The 21,484-nt window shown below is 49.1% G+C and overlaps 3 protein-coding genes across 7 annotated transcripts in view; 1 reads left to right on the top strand and 2 right to left on the bottom strand.

Annotated features, from left to right (window-relative positions):
• RAB6A (RAB6A, member RAS oncogene family) overlaps positions 1-12,168 on the bottom strand; it is a 39,265-nt gene extending 27,097 nt beyond the window's left edge. For 3 of the 4 annotated variants that reach the window (XM_062515285.1, XM_062515287.1, XM_062515288.1), the window contains exon 1: positions 11,927-12,168. In XM_062515285.1, the coding sequence (XP_062371269.1) occupies positions 11,927-11,996 (70 nt within the window). In that variant the 5' untranslated portion in view covers positions 11,997-12,168. Of the gene's footprint in view, positions 1-11,922 lie in introns of all 4 variants that reach the window. The other variant, XM_062515286.1, reaches the window with a different exon arrangement.
• A 3,282-nt stretch (positions 12,169-15,450) lies between these two features.
• Positions 15,451-19,412, top strand: MRPL48 (mitochondrial ribosomal protein L48). Of its 2 annotated transcripts, none has more exons than XM_062511120.1 (8): positions 15,451-15,496; positions 15,698-15,750; positions 16,014-16,051; positions 16,345-16,430; positions 17,027-17,199; positions 18,367-18,469; positions 19,007-19,096; positions 19,192-19,412. In XM_062511120.1, the coding sequence occupies exons 1-8, from the start codon at positions 15,476-15,478 to the stop codon at positions 19,264-19,266; spliced, it is 639 nt and encodes a 212-aa protein (XP_062367104.1). In that variant the 5' UTR covers positions 15,451-15,475; the 3' UTR covers positions 19,267-19,412. The 2 variants fall into 2 exon arrangements, with proteins under 2 accessions (XP_062367104.1, XP_062367096.1); XM_062511112.1 differs by having other exon boundaries at positions 15,984-16,051.
• Positions 19,413-20,139: 727 nt separating this feature from the next.
• LOC134055000 (cytochrome c oxidase assembly factor 4 homolog, mitochondrial) lies at positions 20,140-21,385 on the bottom strand. The gene is made up of 2 exons (XM_062511099.1): positions 21,336-21,385; positions 20,140-20,677 (listed from the first exon to the last, which is right to left on the bottom strand). Exon 2 carries the CDS (start codon positions 20,669-20,671, stop codon positions 20,423-20,425), a length of 249 nt encoding a protein of 82 aa, XP_062367083.1. The 5' UTR covers positions 20,672-20,677; positions 21,336-21,385; the 3' UTR covers positions 20,140-20,422.
• Positions 21,386-21,484: the final 99 nt, after the last annotated feature.

The raw sequence follows: 21,484 nt of genomic DNA, 5'->3' as shown, positions 1-21,484 counted from the left end.
CTCCAAAACGACACCCGGATGCTGAGGCAAAATATGGCAGGCTCTGGTACTGCACAGCTGTCTCCTGGCTGCAATTCCAGTGTCCTCCAAGTGGGAAGGGCTGAGCCATAACCAAGAGTTCAAGGGGTCAGGTGACATTCACTATTTCCTTCTTCCCAAAACAGCCTGCTCATTACTGCTCCAATAATCCCAACAGCACCACTCCAGACAAACATCGTCTTAGTAACTCAATTTTTGGATAAAGTATCAATTCTGGATTGTGGTGTTCGGGTTGAAATTTCAGAAAAACTCAACTTTATCCCAGGTTATTACACCTTTGCTACGAGCACAATGAGACAAATTAAATGGTTTTAGAGATACCTCCAAAAATTCCATTCCATTCCATTCCATTCCATTCCATTCCATTCCATTCCATTCCATTCCATTCCATTCTCACACAAAAATCTGACCTACCAAGTTTCAGAGCCCGATACTGAAGTTTTATTATTGTCATGCAAGGGTGGCTCAATAGTCACTTTATATATGATGGCAGTTAAAGCCCATGGGGGTTGAAATCACTTTTTGAAGCATCTACTGCTTCCAGGTTCTATCATTCCAATATTCCATTAAAAACCAGTGCAGGTCTGAGCAAAAACCCACCAGGAGACCTTCAGTAATTAATCATTCATAAGATCCAATTTTTACATCCCAGTATTTTATTTTTAAACACCTAATTATCTGCTTGTAAAAGGCTTGAAAGAAGTAAAATGCCACATATGGAGATCAAAAGTAATTAAGCCACTCTGGACAGAGATTAGGTTGGAAGGGTGGATCTGTTCTGCCAGGAGTGGTTCTGGGAAATGCAACTCCCACATGGGCGAAGGGGAAGGATGCAAGAGCTCCTCCATCATCTTAAGCACAGGGGATCCCTTCAATTGATTTACAGCCACTTGAAGTCCTCATGTAAGTCAGAAACTAAGTGCTACCAAACCATTTGGGAAAGAAGCAGCAGACATCAAAACCATAATAGTGAATTTCTGGTTTAAATACCTTTAACACGGTATTTGTTCCCATAACAAACCATATACTTGAGCAGTTTAGACAAAAATCTGCATAAAAATCCTCAAACAGAACGATGTTTCCCAAAAGTAACTTTTGTTAAATAAACTGAAAATGATAGGCTATTGCACCATCTAATATGGAAAGTCTCCTGGATTCCTCAGAGTGATATTCCTGAGGCAGGAGAGAGAGAGGCAGCAGAGAGCAGCCACCTGAGGATGCATTTCTGGAGGGAAGCATCCCCTGCTTTGAGCACTGAGCATTATCCCCATGCAAGCTAAACCAGCAGATGCCAGCATCCAGCTGAGGGAATCCAGGCATCGCTTCCCTGAATCATGTGCCAAATGGAGCCCTTGGAACAAGCTCCTGCTCTCTTCCCAAAGATGTTTTGCCCTTGAAAGCACAACAAGAACTGCTAAGTCAGCCATTTCCAGCAAGGAATTAGAGAAGTTTCAGGAGACCTATTAAAATGCAAGGGATTACCAATCCCCTTCCCTCCCCTCCATCCTTTGACTCAGTTAAATTTTGCCTAATGTTTTCTCAGTACCATTATCCCATTGGACAAACAAGCAAATTCTTCCTCCTGCTCCCTCCTCTCCTGACTCCCTGCACTGCCACGAAGAAATTTCTGCTCTCTCACACTGCGGTGACAATTTTCCTGCTGGGGGAAGGAGAAAAGGGAAAGAAGGAAAAGGAGGAGATAAAGAAGAAAAGGAAGAAGGGGGCAAGAGCTCCATATAGCATTCTACTCAGTGATTCCATCTTATTCCCACAGGTTACCATCTCCTGTCCTCTGCTCTTCCCACACAGGAGATGCAGAACAACTTCCACAGGAGCTCCCTCAAACTCACTCTCCAGGCAGACACACAGGGGAGTGTTTCTTCCCAAACGAGTTCGGACAAAACCCTAAAATAATCCTGATTTAAGGTCGATGCAGCCTGGCTTAACTTGCAAGGAAAGAACTGCCCAGAGTACACTGATGAAGCACAGCTCTCTTCCAGGCATCTGCTGATCTGAGCTGACAGGGATGGCTGTGGAGGACACCTGGAGACTGCTACAAAAATAACGGGAGCTGCACGGACACAAAGGGCTGTGTGCACATGATGCAACTCCCCGGCCAGGCAGAGGGAAAACAGCTGGTGTAAAATACAGGACATGGACACCTGAGCAGCACAGAACGGTGGGGCTTTGCACAGGGAAAAAAAATAAATAAATAAAAAAAACCTCAACCACAATTTGGTTTTTAGCAACAGAAACCCAAACCATGTAGAAACTGAGATCAGCACAGCTGAAGGAGCTGCAGGCTCTGGGCTCCTCAGACATTGGTGTGGGTCCAGGCAGCACATGGCTACAAATCCCTGGCATTAAGGATATCCTGACACCACACCATCCTTTTGTCCTTCACATCTCCTGCTCCTGAGCTGTCCCAGCTCTTCTGCTGGGAACTGGGACATGACAGAGGCCATTAGACACTCGATGCTCCTGCTGCCTGCACTGCAAATTAGCAACTCCAAGCTTAAGGGATATTAAACCATTACATCAGTTCCCAACTTTTCAATGGGATACTTTTTCTCCAAAATCTTCCTCTTTCCCCCTAGCTTCTTCCTAACTGAGACACTGACCTCTCCATATGGAGTTTCAGCCAGCTGACAAAAAAATTGCTCCTTCCCAGCTGCGCTTCACAAGTGCCTTGGAAAGAGGCCATGGAGCCTGAAGGGTCTGCAAACCCAAGGGCTGATATTCATCTGTATGAATTTCAAAAAAATAAAAATAGCTAGTTTTTAAGAGGTAGAAATTTGGCTCCAAATAGTAAATGGAACAAGTTCTGTAGGTGTTTTATTCTGATCTTTTCTAGATGAATGGATATTCCAGAAGGAATTGTGAGATTCAACTACAGAAAAAAAAAAAGCCTTTATATGAGAAAGTGGGTTCAGAGCAGAAAATTCTTTAGACAAGAATTATCTACATTCCAACTGGAATACAGTATCTTGAAATAAATACTCTCCTCCAGCATTATTTTCCAGAAGAATAATTCCTTCATGTTAAGGACATATACTAGTTAAGCTCCTATTTAATTCTGATATTTATTCTCTAAGACTTGTTTCTGACTTGAGCAATTCCTTGCATAAACATGCACAGAAAATCTTTTGGGGTCTTCAGGCTGCCCTACCCAAAACCAGCTTTAAGTGCACCACAGGGTTGGCTCAGATTTTTAGGCAAGCAGCTGAGAAGCATCAAATCCAGGGAAAAGCACAGAGCTGTTTGGAGCCATCTTAAAAACATCCCATGTAGGACACTTCTTCCTCTCCTCCAGTTTCAAAAGGTAAAGCTAAAAAGCCTTTGCTCTTCCTGGGATCTGGAACCGGGCAGGCAAAGCCAGATCTCAAATCTCTGCCTTGCTCTCAGCCATGCAAGGCTTGTACAGACTAAACAACCATTTAAAACATCAGCCATGCAATCCCCCAGGGAAATTTTTCTCTAGATGGCAGAATTTACTGGAGGCAATGTGTAGTAATTCACACAAGGTTCCTTCTCAGGCTCCTAAAGCTCTCTCACATTTTTTGGTGAAAATGTAGAATTCCTAAGGCCAAGGAAATTATTTTTAACTGTAAATTACTCACTGTGACAGTACAGAGTCCACCAAGCCTAAAAACAGAGGCAACCTGTGAGCCCTTTGCATTTCACCAGAGAGGAGGGAAATGTTTTAACACCAAACCAGCTGATGAGTCAAGATTGGAAAAGCTTTTTTCAAGTCTGCTGTTGCACTACAGCATCCAAATAAAGAGGTCAATTTTATGGGACATGAGTGTTTGATCTGCCTCCTGTTTATGCAATGTCAGGGAAAAAAACCAACCCATCCTCTTCTCCAAGTCACACTGTGGTTTAAGAACAACTAAAAATAAATTTTAAAAAAGTGGAAGAGAATTTTGGTCACGATTGCACAGTGGTGGATAAAAGCCACTCTGATGACTGCCCAGTGAAAGAAGACCAGATAACTCAGCTAGGGAAGAAAAGTGGGAAGCTGGAAGAACAGAAAGAATAGGAACATAATTATGATTTGAATACATAAATATTGAATATTAAGAGGCAGCTGGAAAAGCTGAGAAGAGATTACAAGAACCAGTGAATGAGTCTGGCAGTGAGAGACTAGAATAGACCAACACTGTGAAAACCCTCTTTGTAAAGCATTCCAAGGTCAGAAGAAAAAAAAAAAAAAAGGAAAAAAAAACAAAAAAGGTTGGGATTTCCTTGTGATGATACTCCCACTGTCTTCAGCCATCAGGCTCTCCTCCAGCTGTGTCCAGCTGCTCTGCTGAAGGATTCACCTCTGGCTTTATCCCAACCAGCAGCACCAGCTCAGCTCCATGAAAGCCATCCTGGGTTTTATGTGGACACAAGTGACTTTTCAGCCATTTTGAGTAAGCCAAAGACAAAATGTCCAAAAGCTGCTCCAGAAGCAAGTAAGGGGAAGGCAGGGAAAAAAAAATAATGAGGTACTATAGACAAGACAAAGAAGGCAGCAAACCTCTAGCATGAAGACCTGCCTGCTGCGGCCAAGGAAAAGTCAGAAAGGAGTCAGAACTTCCTTCCAAGGAGAATGCTCTCCATCTCCTCCACCACTCAGACATCCACTGGATGATTCCATCACCCAGTCAGTACAGACTTCTCTGCTAAGACTTCCTTCCACCAGGCCATTCCAAAAAGCCCTCCTGTCACTGACACCAAGGGTTCTCACAGCCAATTCTGCACCAGCAGAGAAGGACATGAACGAGTGAATATTTTGTACTCCCAGAAAATGCAACATCTCCATTAAAAAAAAGGAAGCTGCAGAGAAACTCCTCCACTCACATTAATCCAGTGCCGTCTGCCCTCTCCTGTGCAGCACCAGAGCCTCGGCAGGACTGAAGTCCCAACCTGTGAACAGGAATTCTCTTTTCCCAACTCCAGCAGCAGCTACCTACACCCCTTGGCAAAGCCCACACTTGCCAATCTTGCATCAGCCACTGCTTGGAGCTTTGCCACGGATGCAAGGACCCCTCTCCTTTTAGCCACACATCTATTCCAGTTTTAATCCCCCTTCTCTTTGTGTTGGACATATCAAGAACATTATGAAAATTAACTTGCTGTAACTCAAACCTAGACAGGGGCACGGACAGGAAGCACAGCAGGAAGCATTTAGTGGAATGGAATAAACTGGCCCTTGCATTAATTACAGAAACGCTGGAGTGGGTTGTTTTTTACTGCAGCAATTGCTGATTTCTCCTGAAGAAGCAAACCATTAAAGGAAAGTCACTTAGAAGGATAAATGGCACTCGTCTATATGGTGGAAATGTTAATAGTACAGAGGTTTAAAGGGTCACAATTCAAGGCAGAGAAAAGACCAACTGAAAGTTAAGACATTTTCTCATTAGCAGGTTTAGCTGCCCCTTCCTGGTTCTGGCCATGTCTGAAGACAGCACACTGCTCGTCAGTATTGCTCCAGTATTTCTTCCCAACTCTTTCAATTCTGGGAAAATGTGCTTTAGAGTTAAGGCAAAGCCTTAACTCAGTGTGTTGGTAACACCTACACATGTCTGGACGAGAGAACACCACGAGCCTGCGAAATCTCAGAATAGCTGGGTGGCATCTCCAGGGGATACTGGCAGCCACTCAAGGCACAGAGACTCTCCCAAGTGAGCCCCAAAAACCCTGCTCGTTCAAATGGCAGGGTGACATCAGCATGTGCCCATCCTGGTTTACAGGGGGCCAGCAGAAACGACACTCAAACCAGGGACAGAAACAGGCAAGTTACACCCTCACCCTAAGAAGTCAAATTCATTGACATTTAATTTTGCACAATAGCTGCTTCCCAGATTTTTATTTTTTTTTGGGATGCAGTAGGCTTCATTTGGAAAAGAGTTAAATAGTACTGAAGCACACAAAAACGTCTTTTTTTTTTTCCAGTTAATATCACTCAAATATTCCAGAACATGCTTTGAACATAAAAGGAAAATATCTGACATAAAATAATTGATGGAATTGTTCACTGTCCCTGGGCCTTTCATTATATTCGAGTCAGAAGAGTTGGGTTTATGCTTAGGGGAAAACAAAGAATTCATTTAGCTTTCCCACTTTGTGTGAGCTCAGTAAATAAATCAAGAAAAGAGACCTGAAAAATTTGACTTTCACTGCAAGTCCACATTTTCGCTGCTGTTTGTTTGCCAAGACACACATTTTTCACTTAAACTACTTCCATAAATAATTTATATTAACATGTCAAACCCATCATCATTTTGATGGTATCTGTTAATTTTCAAAACAGTGCTTTTATAGAAGCTCAGGAGCATCTAGGCTGGAAAAGACCCCTGAGATCACCAAGTCCTTGATCAGCCAAGGGTTGGACCCAGTGATCTCGGAGGTCTTTTCCCTGCTCCATACTGGGAGAGATGCATCAGCATTTCTATACCTGTTCAGAAACATTCCCGTATCACAGGCTTACGGGTTACAGGCCTTACAGGTAAATTTTAGAGGTTGACTTGAAAAATCTGATGGTGTTGATGTCAAGACAGCAACGTGGGGGTTTTTCTGAGCCACGTTTCAAAGAAGGGAAGGGTTTAGCTGGCGTGTTTTGGTTGGTTCGTTTGGGGTTTTATAATCAGTGTACACAACAGGTACTCGTATACGCATGAACACAACAAAATGCCTTTAAACATCTGGACTAAATTAGCAGGTAACTAAAAGGCAGCTATTTCTTCACAGACTGATTACAGAAGACAGATTTTTAACCATCACTGAAGCTGATAGAAATGGCTGCTGGCTCTGATAATTCCCAAATGCCACATTATCTGCTAAGGTGGGCTCAGATGAGCTTCCCTGCCTTTGTTTCTCCATTAGTCCCACTTACAGCTTCAGCAAAAGCTTTCAGACATCTGCTTTGCAGAACCTGGATCCAGTGCCAGGTACCACCACCACCCCAAGAGCTGCAGACAGCAAATCCATTATGCCACATCAAGGAAAAAGATGATTATTTCCTTCCAAATCACAGATTATTTCTGAGATGCAGGGAGAAAAGCACAGCAGAGTTCAGAAAGGCACAGTTATTCCTCCTTTCAAGAACAGACACGGCTCCTTCAGAGGCTTCCACAAATAGACAGGGATCAAAAGGCAGTGTGAGAACAGGCATCACAAAACACTGATGTCTTTTTCTCTGTGCTTCTTCCACACATTGCTGCAGGAAGGGATTTTTCCAGCAATAGGAGAAGAGAAAGAAAAGAAATGGTGGAGTTCAAGATCTTCATGACAGCCAGGAAGCATCAGACACCAAGCACATTGTGCTATGAAAGAATCCCAGAGTAGTTTGGGTGGGAAGGGACCTGTCACCAAAAAAGATGTTCAACAGTGCTGACCCCACGACTGACCCCTGGAGAACACAGGTGAAGACTGAGGCAAAGGAAGCCACTGAGTACCTCGGCCTTCTCCCTGTCCTGGGTAACCAGCTCTCCTGTTTCCTTCCAGAGAGACCCCACACTTTTCCTGGTCTTCCTCTATCGCTACAGAAGCTTTTCTTGTTGCCCCTGATGACTGGCCAGACTTAATTCTATCATGGCTTTGGGTTTCCCAACGTGATCTCTGGCTGCTCAGACAACTTCTGTATGTTCCTCCCAGGCTGCCTGTCCCCACTTCCAGCCTTCCAGGCTTCCACTTTGCATTTGAGGCTGTCCAGGAGTTCCTTGTTCATCCACGCGGGCCTCCTGGTGTTCCTGCCTGAGCTCCCCTTTGCTGGGATGCACTGCTGATACTCCACTTCCAGATGTGAAGCCCAAGTTTAGAAACTCATTGAACATTGATACAGTCCAAACAGAACCCCAAATATCTGAAGGCCCAGCCACAGGTAAACCACAGTGTTAGGAAATTACTGAGAGGGGAGAGGATAAGCTTTTAAACCACCAGTGCAACAAGGTGATAGCTCCCTGGAGTTTGTGAAGCTGAGAATTCCTCAGAAACATTCCTGGAGTTTTAGGCAGCACAGGGATGAGTCTATGCCTACTGTGAGCAGTGCTACATGAGCCTCATGTCACACATGAAGCACCTGCAGCTCCCCACTTATCTAATGAGACACATCACACTGCTCAGCAGTGCCTGTACCAACATCGTTATGCAACAGAACAGCTCATTAGTGCTTTCCAAACAGTTATATTCCAGAAGTTATTACACTGCACTTATCAGTGGGTTTTCAGTATTAAAAATCTCTTTTATCTCCCGATTAAAAAAAAAACAACAAAATGCAACTAGTTCTCATTTCCTTCAAGATCTTATGCAGAAATGCTGGCACAGAGAGACAAAAGGGAGCTCTTTTGCTTTCTGTACATGTTGGTGCCCTTCGGACCCGCTCGCCAATGAAAGCTGCTGTAGAAACTCATGTGATGAGTGTGCCTCAGCATCTCAATTAAAAAAAAAAAACATTTATTAAGAAGTAGAGGTGTCCCTGTGCTAAGGAGAACTTAAGAGGTTATTAATATTTGAATGTGTGTCGTATTTACCACAAGTTACTCCAATGTAGGTGATGTGTCCACTCCCTGATGTGACCCAGAAATCAGAATTCCTTAAACTTGATGTATTAGGACTGATGAAAATCACCAGATAAAACCAGATCAAAAGCAGTAAGAAACATACTTCCCCACACACAATAGCTCCATCTAATCCCTCAGCACAGAGCTCTCCCTGCCTTTTTAGCAAAGATTAGCATATTTAAAACTGCTAAACTCTGTATAATCTTCAATCATTGAGAAAAGTAATTCAATTAAAGAGAATGCTGGTGTAGTTGCCTTCTTGCTAGCCAGCTAATGCTGCTTCCCTGCACAAGTTAAGAAAAACAGAGATGGAAAGAGAGGAGAAGATTCTTCTGGCTGGGCACAGATGATGTTGCAGGCTCATGATGCACCCACAGCACATGCAGCAAGTCCCCAGGCTGGGCCGGGGAGGGGTGTGGGGGACACAAGCCCCAGAGACAAGGAGATTTCAGGGATTGTGGAGCGAGGAAAATCAGCATCTTAGCATGGGAAAGAGCATCTGCAGCTAGTGATGAACAGCACGAGGCAGAGCCACTGCAGTCCATGCGAATGCTGAGGGATACGGCACTGAACTCCCACAATATGGCTGAGGAGAGCGGAGAGAAAACCACACACTGCATCCACTGTGCAATCCCACTCTCAAACGGAAATAAAACGCCAGGGATGCTTCTAGATTTGCCACGGAAGGGCTGCAATGCCTGCCCAGTAAGGAACTGCAGTTTAGATTTCCTCAGCCCTAAGACACACGTTTATTGGCGAGGCTGTGTACAGTCAGCACAGCTCTGCCATCAGCCAGCTCGAGATGCTGAGGCAGCTAATGGCCATCGCAGCCCTTTGTACCATTTCATTTGTCATCCTGAAATCCCTGGATGCAAATGAACCCAGAGCACTCAGCCTCCCCACCAGCAGCAAGATATCTTTAATTATGGCCTTCCAACAGGGCAGAGAACCTTTCATCTGAACAGGAAGCAAACGCAGCAATCCAGCGCAACAGTTGTACAAAGATCTCCTGGCTTATGAAAGCTGCTATCCTAAAAACTTTTATTTCTGCACCTCCCTCAACCTTCCAGACAAAGAACAACAAGGTGTGAGCGGAGCCCACTCCAGCTCCCTTTCTGCAACACCAGATTCTTCCGCAGTTTTCTCCAAACATTACGAGGGCGTTTATTCCTCCAGGAGCCACTTGGAACGAGAGCTCTGCATCCTTTGGGTGGTAAAAAAAAAATAAATAAATAAAAAAATGACAGGGAATGACATCATGACAGAGACATCTGAAGAGCTTCAATCCAGGAAGGGACGTGTCTCCATCAGAGGCAGAGGCAGACTCAGGGAGCGCCGTGTTGGAGCATGCCCACGCTGCAGCATCCCGGACACGGAGCTGGCACCGAGTCATCGCCCAGCATCCCAGACAAAGGCAAAGGCAGGGCTGGAGCCCACCCTGCAGCTGCCAGCCCGGCCCTGGATTCCAGTCAGCTCCCACCCATGCCTAAGCCCCAGCCCAGGCAGCAGTTGCAGGGCTGAGAACATTCAGTCAGGAGGATTTCGCTGTGCTGTACCCACAGAATCCCTTCTCTCCTCCTTAGCTTTGATGCTATGACTGGGAATTATCTAAAACCTTCCAGTATAAAAACAGATTATTAGCTGAGAGAGGAAAGAAAAAAATTCCTAGAGAAAGCAGATATCTGATGTTACATCTGCTAGAACAGACAAGAAATCGACATGTAAATGAAGAGATGCTGAGATTTAAGATCTGCACCAGGTGCCACAACCTTCCATGGAGGTATTTGAAAAGCTCTGTGATACTGAAGCTCAGAAATACAGGTAAACAAGCCAAGGATTTTGCAAAAGCATTGCAAATATTTCAGATTCCTGTTACCAAACACCTGGGGGAAAAAAATAGCCCAAAAAAACCCCCCAGCATTTTCCACACATGACCCTCATCCAAAATCCTCATAAAATGGCTGGCCAAATAGCACCTTACCAAACAGATCAGGTGACTTACCCAAAAAATAATAAATAATCAAGTTGCATTCGTGCTCCCCAAATCCCTGACACGCAAAGAGCTGTTTCAACCCCAAAAACACCAAATAAAAAGAGAATGATTCAAGGAACAGACTAAAGGAAATTGCCAATGTACAGATAAATAATTTCAACAGCAGCCTTATCACCAAGCTCATCCACATCTGAGTGAGGAAACACCAGGATACAACTAATTTGGCCAAAAAAAAAAAAGTAGTATTTCATCATGTCCTACCACAGGGAGCAAAGGTGGCTGAGGGAGCAAACACCCCGCCCTGAGACAGAAAATATTTTGTATCTATTCATCATGTCATAGATCACTCAGTATCTACCCAGGATTACACAAAGCACCTCATAAAGGAGCTTTCTTTTTTTCAGACAACTCTTCCAAGGGGAAGCTTTGGAATGCAGTACTGGAGATAGAGGCCTTCCACTAAGGAAGGAGGAGAAGACATTGTTTAGGTTTTTATGGTTTTTGTTTTTTTTTTTCATTCCAAACACAGGGAAGAAAACCTCATTGACTGAATTAAATATTCAGAACATCGCTCTGCCAAGACACAACTCTATTATGGAAAAACGCTCTATTTACACAGTAAACACTGCAGATTGAGACTCCTGCCCCCCAAAAAACCAGAGGAGCTGGGATTGAATGAATCAGCAACTGTTTCTGGAGATGGGCTGTGGTGGATGGGGGGGTAAAGACCAGAGCTGAACCCCACGCACCCCCACGAGGGTGGGTGGGTGTCAGGGACTCTCATAAGAGAGGCTGGGGAAGGGTGAGGAGGGGGATCCCATCAGACCCCATGACAGTGGGTGGGTGCAGGAAGGGTGAGGAGGGGGATCCGACCCCATCAGACCCCATGAGGGTGGGTGGGTGCTGGAAGGGTGAGGAGGGGGATCCGACCCCATCAGACCCCATGAGGGTGGGTGGGTGCTGGAAGGGTGAGGAGGGGGATCCGACCCCATCAGACCCCATGAGGGTGGGTGGGTGCTGGAAGGGTGAGGAGGGGGATCCGACCCCATCAGACCCCATGAGGGTGGGTGGGTGCTGGAAGGGTGAGGAGGGGGATCCGACCCCATCAGACCCCATGAGGGTGGGTGGGTGCTGGAAGGGTGAGGAGGGGGATCCGACCCCATCAGACCCCATGAGGGTGGGTGGGTGCTGGAAGGGTGAGGAGGGGGATCCGACCCCATCAGACCCCATGAGGGTGGGTGCCAGAGACGCTCATGAGGATATCGGGGAGGATGACGAGGGGGCCCCTTCGTGCCTCCAGGAGTGTCGGGGTGAGGGTCCCGGCCCGAGCCGGGCGGTGACTCACCGCTCTGCTCGCCCAGGAACACCAGCTTGAATTTCCGCAGCGGGTTCCCGAAGTCCCCGCCCGACGACATGATGGAGGAGCCGCCGCCGCCGCCGCCGCCGCCCCGCGCTCGCTCCGCTCCCCGCGGCGGCACCCGCGACCGCGACCGCTCCCGCTTCTCTCCGCCTCCGCCTGCTCCTGCTTCTCCTCGTCCTCCTCCCGCCCGGCGAAGGCTGCGAGTCCCGGTGAGCTGCCGGTGCCGGCGCCGCCGCTTCGCCCCCCCCTCCCCGCGCTCCCGGAGCCGGCGCTCCGCCCGCCCCGCGCACGCGCTGTGGGCGCTTCCCTCCCCTACGGGCCGGGAATGGTTTGGGTTGGGTCGGGAGAGTTATCCAGTTCCACCCCCTGCCGCGGGCCGGGGCGCCTTCCGCTGCCCCCAGCTCCATCCGGCCTGGCCCGTGGACACTGCCAGGGATCCGGGGGCAGCCACAGCTTCGCTGGGCACAGGGCCTCGCCAGCCTCATCTCCGCAGCTTCGGGGTAAGGGCCGCAGGATGCGCCCAGCCCGCCGCACGGCCGTGAGGGAGGAACCAGCGAAGCCCTTAAAACCAAAGGCTGAATCCCGAACCGATACAGATACTCCTTTCGGAGGAGCATGTGTGGGGAGCAGATCCCTCGCAACAGGGCGATGTTTCCCAGGAAGGTCTGTGATCCCCGCTGTCATCCCTTGACAGTGGCTGAGGGCCCTCCACCTCCAGCTTTCCCTTCCACCATTTTTTGCCCGTCTTTCCCCGCTCTGTTTCAGTGCTCTAGGAGGTTCCCAGGTGCATCCTGGCCCCTCCAGTTTAAACCTTGGCTGGTAGATTGTTCAGCGCGTCTCTGCTCTAACAGTCAGGGAAATGGCATCTGTACGTGTTTAGTTTTGAAAACCTTTCTATTTTGATAGTTTCATTTATACTCCCTCAATGCAATTGACTGTTTCACCAAGGGCTGGGTTTTTTTCACCCAGGCCTTGAAGTATCAGAGAACTAAAAGAAGAAAATGTATCCTTAAACAGGTGATTAAATTTAAGCAAGTTTTCATAGATATGAGCAGAATCTCCCATCCAGCTATGCACCTGGTATCTGGGATGCTTCCACATTGGTTGTGTGGCTGCTCCCCTGCACCATGGAGAAGGGGAATCCAGACTGGCAGAGACTGGCCTGACGTTATTTCAAATATTAAATACAGATATTGTCCTTGTTTTTGTGTCAGGGTGCATTCCAGGATCTTTCCCACAGGTCCCAGGGAAAAACAACAGCTGAAGGCAGAGGAGCAGACATGCAAAACAGATTTTCTTCTAAGGTCTATTTGAACACTTCTTGATTGTTTCATCACTGGATAGGTCTGAAAAGAAGTGGAGGCAAGGCATGGGAAGACTTAAAAAGGAGGAAAAGCTTCCTGGAGGTTTAGTTTTGGTTTTTGTTTATTTTTTGGTGTGTCTGGTACAGAGAAAGGGAGTCATCAAGTCACCTCAGCTTCTCCATGTAAATGTCACAAAAACGTTTGGAAGTTCTGGTCCTGCAACAGGGATTTGGATCCTTGGCTTTGAAAGGATGCAAAAGGCAAAGAATGGAAAAATTCCAGTTGGAAGTAAGAACTGTCGAGTGGACCCTTTGTGAGAAAAACTCTTTCACAGAGAGAGGAGTGATCTGCTTCCACAAAGCTATAAGTCACTGGAAACCTATCAGCTGCAACGTGCAGGAGAGTGAATTTCCTGATCTAACAGTCCCTTTTGGCCTTTAAATGTATCCATCTATGATAGATGCCGGAGACATTCCTCAGTGGAGAGGTGGACTCCTTTCTCACTGAGACACAGAGGACAACAGCTTGTTGAGAGGGGGGATCCCTGCAATCTGTTACTGCTGTACCCCAGACTCAGCCTGGGGCAACGCTCCCTCCTCAGCCACCTTTTGTGGGTGGAAGAAAGGTGAGTCCTCAGGAGGGGCAGAGGGGATTAAGGGGTGCGGTCCCACTCCATGGGCACACAGCGTTGGAGGGCAGGGAATTAGGAGTCATCCTCGAGCTGCTCTTAATTGTGATGCTCATCACAGCTTCCCCTACAAATACAGGACCAGCCAGTCCCCTCCAGTCACAGCAGCCCCTCCTTATTTTCCTCTGTGGCTTCAAAGATCATGGGAGGAAAAGCCCAGGTTTCCTGGAGCTGGAGTGCCGGCCTTAACCCAGCTCAGACTCCCACAGTGATCCTTAGTCAAGTGTCATTCCCAGGCTGGCCCTGCCTGGGGCCCGCCAGGCAGGATCAAAGGGCAGGATAACATCCACGTGGGCAGTTCTGTCACATCCTGAGAGCACCAGGAAAACACAGCTTGGAGCTGGGAACATGTGTCCTTGCATTGTGGAGCAAAGGTGCCATGCATGGATCCCCTCTGCTCTCTCCATGTGCTGGGAAGGTGGAGACACAAACCTTGTCCTTTCACATTCTTTCTGTCCCCTCTGCGTGCCAGTGCAGATGGACATCAAGGGTATCCAATGCGTCTCCAGGCGCTCAGAAATGCAGGACAGGGCTGGATGTCAGAGCAGGAAATGAACTTGCCACGTGGATGAACTGGAGGGAGAAAGTCCATCAGGAGCTGTGACAGCTCCGGCAAAAGCAATTGGAGTGGCGATCAGTCAGCAGAGCAGGAAATCTTGACTCAAAATCCATCCCCAGGGCAGGGAACAGCTCTAAGAAGGGGGGCTCAGGGATGTGGGCTTTCTGCTGTGGAATAAGGGGGAAACTGGAGCCAGACTGGAGAGAAGGGAGCCAGGAGGAGGGAGAAGAACCTGTGGGAAATTAAGGTTTTTGTGGAAGAAGTAGTTGGACACGGAATGGGTTTTCCTGAGCCAACTCCAGACAGTCGGGCCCGGCAGGCAGAGGCCCACAGGCCCATCTCTTCCCAGACAGACCTCGTGCCCACCTGCTCTCCCCCTGGGAAATCAGGGAGGAGATCCTCGCCAGCCCAGCCTTCCTACGCTTATGATTTCATTACTGTAATTTTTAAATTATTATTTTACTAAAGAACTAAGTAAATCCCCTAAGTAAATGGCCGCCGCGACGGCACTCTCAAGGTGGCCGCTGCACCAGGCCGGGGCGGTGCTCTCGGCCCCGCCACGTGGCCGTGCCACACTCAACATGGCCGCCGGGCCGTGACGGGCGGGCCGTGCGGGGATAGGCCCAGGGCAGGGCGCGCTGTGCAGCCGCTGCCGCGTGGGGGCGCTGCCCGCTGCGTATGGGCGGGCAGGAACGAGGAGTCCGCCATTACCGCCCGCACCCCGGTGTCCACCCCGGTGTCCTCCCCGCTCTCCTCGTTGCCTCCTTCAGGCCACCAGGGCCCCGCCAGTACCGCGGGTTGTCCAAAAGTTGCTGCCTATGGGAGTCCTCGGATGGCGGATTGGGGAGCTGTCCGAAAATTAGAATTCCCGGGAAGCATAGGTGGTTGGAACGTGGGGAGGGAGCCGCGGGACCGGGGGGGGAGTCGAGTGGGGCCGTACCGATGCGCGGAGGGGGAACGCTTTGAGCGCCGGACCGCGTCGGATGATGGCGGCGGTGCCGAAGGTACCGGGGATGGCCACGGGGAAGGACGGGGGGGACAGCGGGAAGGAGAGGAACAGGAACGGAAGAGCAGCCCTGGGACAGCTGAGGCAGCCCCAGCCCTACTGCTGGAGGCCTTGATCCGACTCTAGATTGGTTTCGGAAGGAAGTGTGGGGTGGAAATTCCCAGTTGATCTGCCCCCTGTTGTGTTTTAACCATTGCAGGTTCTGTGCTCGGAGAAGGGAGTGTTGCTCAGGCAGGTGTTTGCCCTCAGCAGGTGAGAAAACACACATGACCAAAACTCTGTTGGGTTTGGGATTTTTTTTTTCCCTAGGTCTTCTAATAGTGGTGGTAGGACTTTGAGCTGGGAGCTGAAAGGGCTGTGGGATAAGAAAAAGGGGTAGTCTTTGTGCTGGTGGGATTAGGCCGTGCTTCTGCAACAGCCTTTGCAAAAGGACATTGGCCACACATTTTTCTGTGAGTTGTTAATTACTATCTTGTTTCTTACAGATTTTTAAGTCATGATCTTGTTTCTTACAGAGCAGCAACAGCTAGAGAAAACCGCCTGTGTGCTGCAGGTAAGATCTGTTGTCAGTGTAGCTTTGAGGCAAAAATTCACTTCCCTCAAATAAATATTAAACATTGGAGCACGTGTGTTTTGTTTTGGTTTTTTTAGCCAATTTTGGACTGGTTAAATAACCAGAGCTCTGTCACTTCCATGTTTTTTAATAAGATTTTTTTTTTTTGCCTTGTTCTTGGGTAAGTGAATGACACCACCTGTGGTTTTAGGTGACCATGATTTGGGGCTCTCAAAGCACCTACAGATGTTTGTTTTCAGCTGGAAACACGTTTGCTCTGCTTTCATTTTCAGGTGATGCATTCCTGGGTTGCCACAGATCCTACAGGTCCCGACCTACACATGGAATTGGGAGGTTTAAATACCTGCTCCCAAAGGAGGTAGGCAGAAGGACTCCTCTCTGTGCTTGCTTCCCTAAAGCATATGGATGGCCCATCTCAGAAGTTCAGGTTGGATGAGGTTTGGAGAACTCTGGAATAGTGGAAGGTGTGCCTTCTCAACAGCACAGGGTTGGAGTGGGATGAGATTTGAGGTTCCTTCCAATCCAAACTATTCCATGAAGTACCCACTCACCACACTGCAGTACTGCTTCCTTTTGTCCAGTACATTCCTGTGGAAGTGAGTGAGTAGCTTTGGAAGGGAGGAACCTCTTCCTGATGCAGAATTTAACACCTGAACTATTCCAGAATATTGTGAGCAGATGTTACTTATATGTAACCTTTCCACACTCCCTGAGATTTGGAAAGACATACATTTGTGTGGAAGGAGGAAACAACAAGGGGTCAGCTGCCTTCTAGGCAGGAACTGAAATAAACAGCAGGTTTATTTCTACTGGTTTAACTCCTTTCTTTCTCCCTCTGGAAGAAATTAATCACAGCACAATTGTGTTTTCTGTGTGATGCCATCCAAGAGCTGAACCTTTCTTTACTCCCAACCCTTCCTATTTTATTTTATTGTCTTTTCCTTTGGAAAACAGGTTCCAAAGAGGAAAAAGGAAAAAGTGCAGATGAAAGAGATCAGTACTGGCACTGAGTACCAGTATGGAGATATCAACATCCAGATGACTTCCTATGATCTGTGCCTGGTGGAGCATTTTGCTCAGTATGTCCATAGACTCTGCAACCGTCTCTCCATCCGAGTCAATGAGAGGTATGAGGAAATCTGTCCCTCTGGATTATGACACCCTGCACATCAGGGCACGCTCCAATCTCCCTGAGAGATTCCCATTGGGATGTAAATCCGAGCCTCTCCCCTGCCCTGTGTTCTCCTTTTGTGTAGATGTACAGTTTTGGATGCTCTATTTACACCAGGAAGGCTGAAGTTGAGTTTTTCAGGCACTGACTCGAGCAGATTCCAAGGAAGAAAATAGCTGTTACATCTCTTTGCTCTGAGGAAAAGGCTTTAAGCCTGTGGGTGCAGAGCCTGGGAATTGCTGACATTAGCTGCTGGTTTTCCTTCGTGGTCTGTGATCCAGGCTCTGCACGCCACCCTGGTTATCCAAACTGGAATGAGCTTGGGAAGGCCCTGAAGGTGCTGGGTCAGCTTCCTGCTACTTCAGTTTAGGAGGAGAGGATGCTTCAGGAGCACGCTGGTTCTCCAAAACAGGTGTATTCCAGCAGCCACTCCACTGGTTTTAATGCCTGAGCAATGTCAGGCAGCACCTTGGTGCCTGAAGTGCTCCCAGGGAGCTGCAGGCACTGGGAAAAGCACTGAGCTGCCACCAGGGAATAAAACCAGTGGTGACTCTCTAAAAGGTGAGGTTTTCACTTGTACCCTCTGAGGCTGGACACGGTTCAGTTTGTAAAGGAAGGATTTGCCCTTCAGACTGGACAATGAGGGGAAGAGGCAGGCAGTAGGATGGAGCTTGGATGGAGCTGTGGGAATGGGGATGAGGAGGCTGAGATCTCCGAGTACCGATCCGCTCCCAGTCACGTTCCCATTAAATTTGAGGTGTAAACAATGTATTTGGAGTGGTGCATTGCAGTACCGTTGCAGATTTTAGCTCTGTCCCAAAAGACAGAACAAGTTAGAACTGTTGCTTTACTTGAACTATGAAGAAGTTAAAACTTCTCAGGCTGGTGTTTGGAGCTAATCCATGTTTTTTTAGGGAGCAGTGCTGCAGAGCTTCGCCTTATCTCCTTCCAGCAGAACACTGGCCTCTGCCAGTGCCTGATTTGCAAGATACGTCCTTTGCATAATTAATTTCCCATGACAAGTTCATCTCCTTCCCCGTTCTCTGCTGTAAAGGTTGATTCATCCCTGTAAAATGGTGCCAATATCCTGCATGTCCTAAGCACTGCCCTCTGGCTCCTGCAGCTATGCCATGCCCACCAAAACCAACGAGGTGCTGTTCCTGGAAGAGAGGGGATCCAAAATGCAGCTGGATGCAGTCCTTACCACCCACCAGAGGGTTATCCAGGTAAGAGCTGGAGTTTGCTGCGTGTGCTGCAGCACTTCCCATCACAGGCTCCCCAGACCCCTCAAACATTTAACAGATGAAAGGCATCATTTGGGCATAAATGGAAGCAAGAAGTCTAATTACGTTTTCTGCTGAATATTGCTCCTAAACTAGAAGCCCAGGAGGATTTCCTGGCTCTGTGTTTCATGCAGAAGATTTATTACCTATTTTCTGCAGAGTAATTGATATGAGGGGTAGAAAAGTCGTGTTTGGGGATGAGTGATTGGACAAACTCACAGGATTAGATGGGACATTGGGAAGGAATTGTTCCCTGTGAGGCTGGCAAAACCTGGCACAGGCTGCCCAGAGTAGCTGTGGCTGCCACTGGATCCCTGGCACTGTCCAAGACCAGGGTGGACACTGGGGCTTGGAGCAGCCTGGGGTAGTAGAAGGTGTCCTTGTCCATGTCAGGGGTGGGACTGGATGAACTTTCAGGTCCCTTCCAGCCCAGAGTGTCCTGGGATTGTTCTCCTGCAGCTGTGTCATTTCTGCTTTCAGATCCGTGGTTTGAGTTCGACGTTTGCTCCCATACTGCTGGAAGTCATTCAGAGTAACCAGCCTGAGGGGGTCCATCTGTTGATGAAACAGGTAGGGTTCCATTTCCCAATGCTTTCCTTCCCTTTAGGAAGCAGGGAAAGGGTTTGTGTCATCCTGATTCGTGGTGCTTTTCCCTCCCTCCACAGCACACGGAAGCCGATTTCAAGAGCCGACTGAAGTCTCGACCAGAGCTGGAAGAGCTGCTGGCAGAGATCTCCTGAGGTGAGGAACAACAGTGTGCCCTCCATGGGCTGTTCCAGCCTCCAGAGGGTGCTTCCATGAGCTCTGTGCTGATAACTCAGTGAATTGGATGGAATTCCCACTGCTGGCAACCAGCTTGTCTCAATAAAAATAAGTAATATGTTTATATCTGACGGGTTTGTACTGGGAGCGAAGGTGCCACAGTGGAATGTGGGTTTGCCTTCCTTCGGTTTTGTTTTCAATTCCTGCCTATTTTGCTTTTGATTGGTGGTAATTTCTGCAGAAAGCTCTGTGCATGAATAATGCTGTGCTGCGATCCCAGGAATTGTTATAACCAAATTTGATGGATGCCAAGAGAAACTGTTCCAGAAACTGGTTTGTTTGGAGGCTTCTTCTCCCTGTTTCTAAGGACCAGCTTGTGAAAAAGAGGGAAAGTTCATTTATTCCCCCCCAGCTGGGGCTGTCCAGGTGTTGCTTTTGCTTCCCTGCCCAGCCCCATGGTGTTCCCAGGACCCACATCCCTGGGAAATAATCTGGAACATTCTTTCTGGCAAAAGCCGTGCAAAAAGCAATTTTCTTTCTCAGGGCTCATTTGCCATCACAGGGTGGTCAGATGAGAATACCTTTTTCTCCCATTCCTAATTTTTCTGTGGCTTCCCAGGAGATAAATCCCATCTTGTGGGACATGAAGTTATCACTGCTGGGAAAAGCCTTAGGATGGCACAGACGACAAAGAGTAAAAATCCCCATAGCAGGGCTGTTCTGGACCCAGCCTGAGTGCTGTGTATGCTCCTGGATGGGGATGTTTTGGGCTGGAAATGCACAACCACAGAAGCATTTGGGTTGGAAAAGACCTCTGGAGTCATTGAGTCCAAACTGTGCCCAGTCCCACCTTGGCACCAGCCTAGAGGACTGAATGCCATGTCCAGTTCTTGGACACCTGCAGGGATGGGACTCCCTGAGCAGTCACTTCCAATGTTTAACAAATTCCTCCTGATATCCAACCTCAACCTTCCATGGCACAGCTTGACACTGTATCCTCCAACCCCGCCACCCCCTCCAACTTGCAGTTGTCCCACTGGCACAGATGGATGACAAATTCCAGGTTTAATTCCCCAACAATTCCACAAGCAGCTGGCTAGAAATAAACCCGAAAAGGGGGCGGTCCGGGCGGTGTCAGTCCGTGGGCTGGTCCGGGCCGGGCCCTCGATGCTGCCGCTGCCGCTGCGCCATGCAGGCTCCGAAGGCGCGGAGCTCTGCCTGGCAGTGCCGCCAGTCCCGCCGCTCCGCCATGCACTCCTGCAGCTGCCGGTGCTGCTCCAGGCACCCGGTCCGAGCGATCATGGCATCCAGGGGATCCTCGCCCTCCTCGGCCTCGCCCTGCTCCGCCGCCGCGCGGCTCCAGGCGTGCCCGGCCTTCGCCATGGGCAGCTGGGCAAGAGGGGCGCGGTGTCCTTCGGGGGCACCCGGGGCCCTCCGCACGCTCCCAATGCCCCTGACCCAGCCGTGCCCTCACCTCCGCAGGGTGCCCAATCCCCCGTGCATGTCCAGCACCCTCCTCAGTCCCATCCCTCACCTCCGCAGGGTGCCCAATCCCCCATGGATGTCCAGCACCCTCCTCAGTCCCATCCCTCACCTCCGCAGGGTGCCCAATCCCCCGTGCATGTCCAGCACCCTCCTCAGTCCCATCCCTCACCTCCGCAGGGTGCCCAATCCCCCGTGCATGTCCAGCACCCTCCTCAGTCCCATCCCTCACCTCCGCAGGGTGCCCAATCCCCCGTGCATGTCCAGCACCCTCCTCAGTCCCATCCCTCACCTCCGCAGGGTGCCCAATCCCCCATGGATGTCCAGCACCCTCCTCAGTCCCATCCCTCACCTCCGCAGGGTGCCCAATCCCCCATGGATGTCCAGCACCCTCCTCAGTCCCATCCCTCACCTCCGCAGGGTGCCCAATCCCCCGTGCATGTCCAGCACCCTCCTCAGTCCCATCCCTCACCTCCCCAGGGTGCCCAATCCCCCATGGATGTCCAGCACCCTCCGCGATCCCCACCCATGGGTGCTTCCCCTCCCCAGTAGGCAGCCCCCGTACCAGCGCAGCGCGGGCCCTTTAAGGCGGGAGAGCGGCACGGCACTTCCGGTACGTGGCTCGGCAGCGGCGGCCCTCGTTGATTGGCGGGTTTCTCCCCTTCCGCTCGCGCGGGGGTCGGCGGGAAGTAAGGAGGCGGAAGTGTGTGCGGT

This window comes from Cinclus cinclus, chromosome 2 (assembly GCF_963662255.1).
Source record: "Cinclus cinclus chromosome 2, bCinCin1.1, whole genome shotgun sequence".
Taxonomy (NCBI): domain Eukaryota; kingdom Metazoa; phylum Chordata; class Aves; order Passeriformes; family Cinclidae; genus Cinclus; species Cinclus cinclus.
The sequence above is the reverse complement of the archived record's forward strand: the minus strand, read 5'-3'. Positions and strand labels throughout refer to the sequence as shown.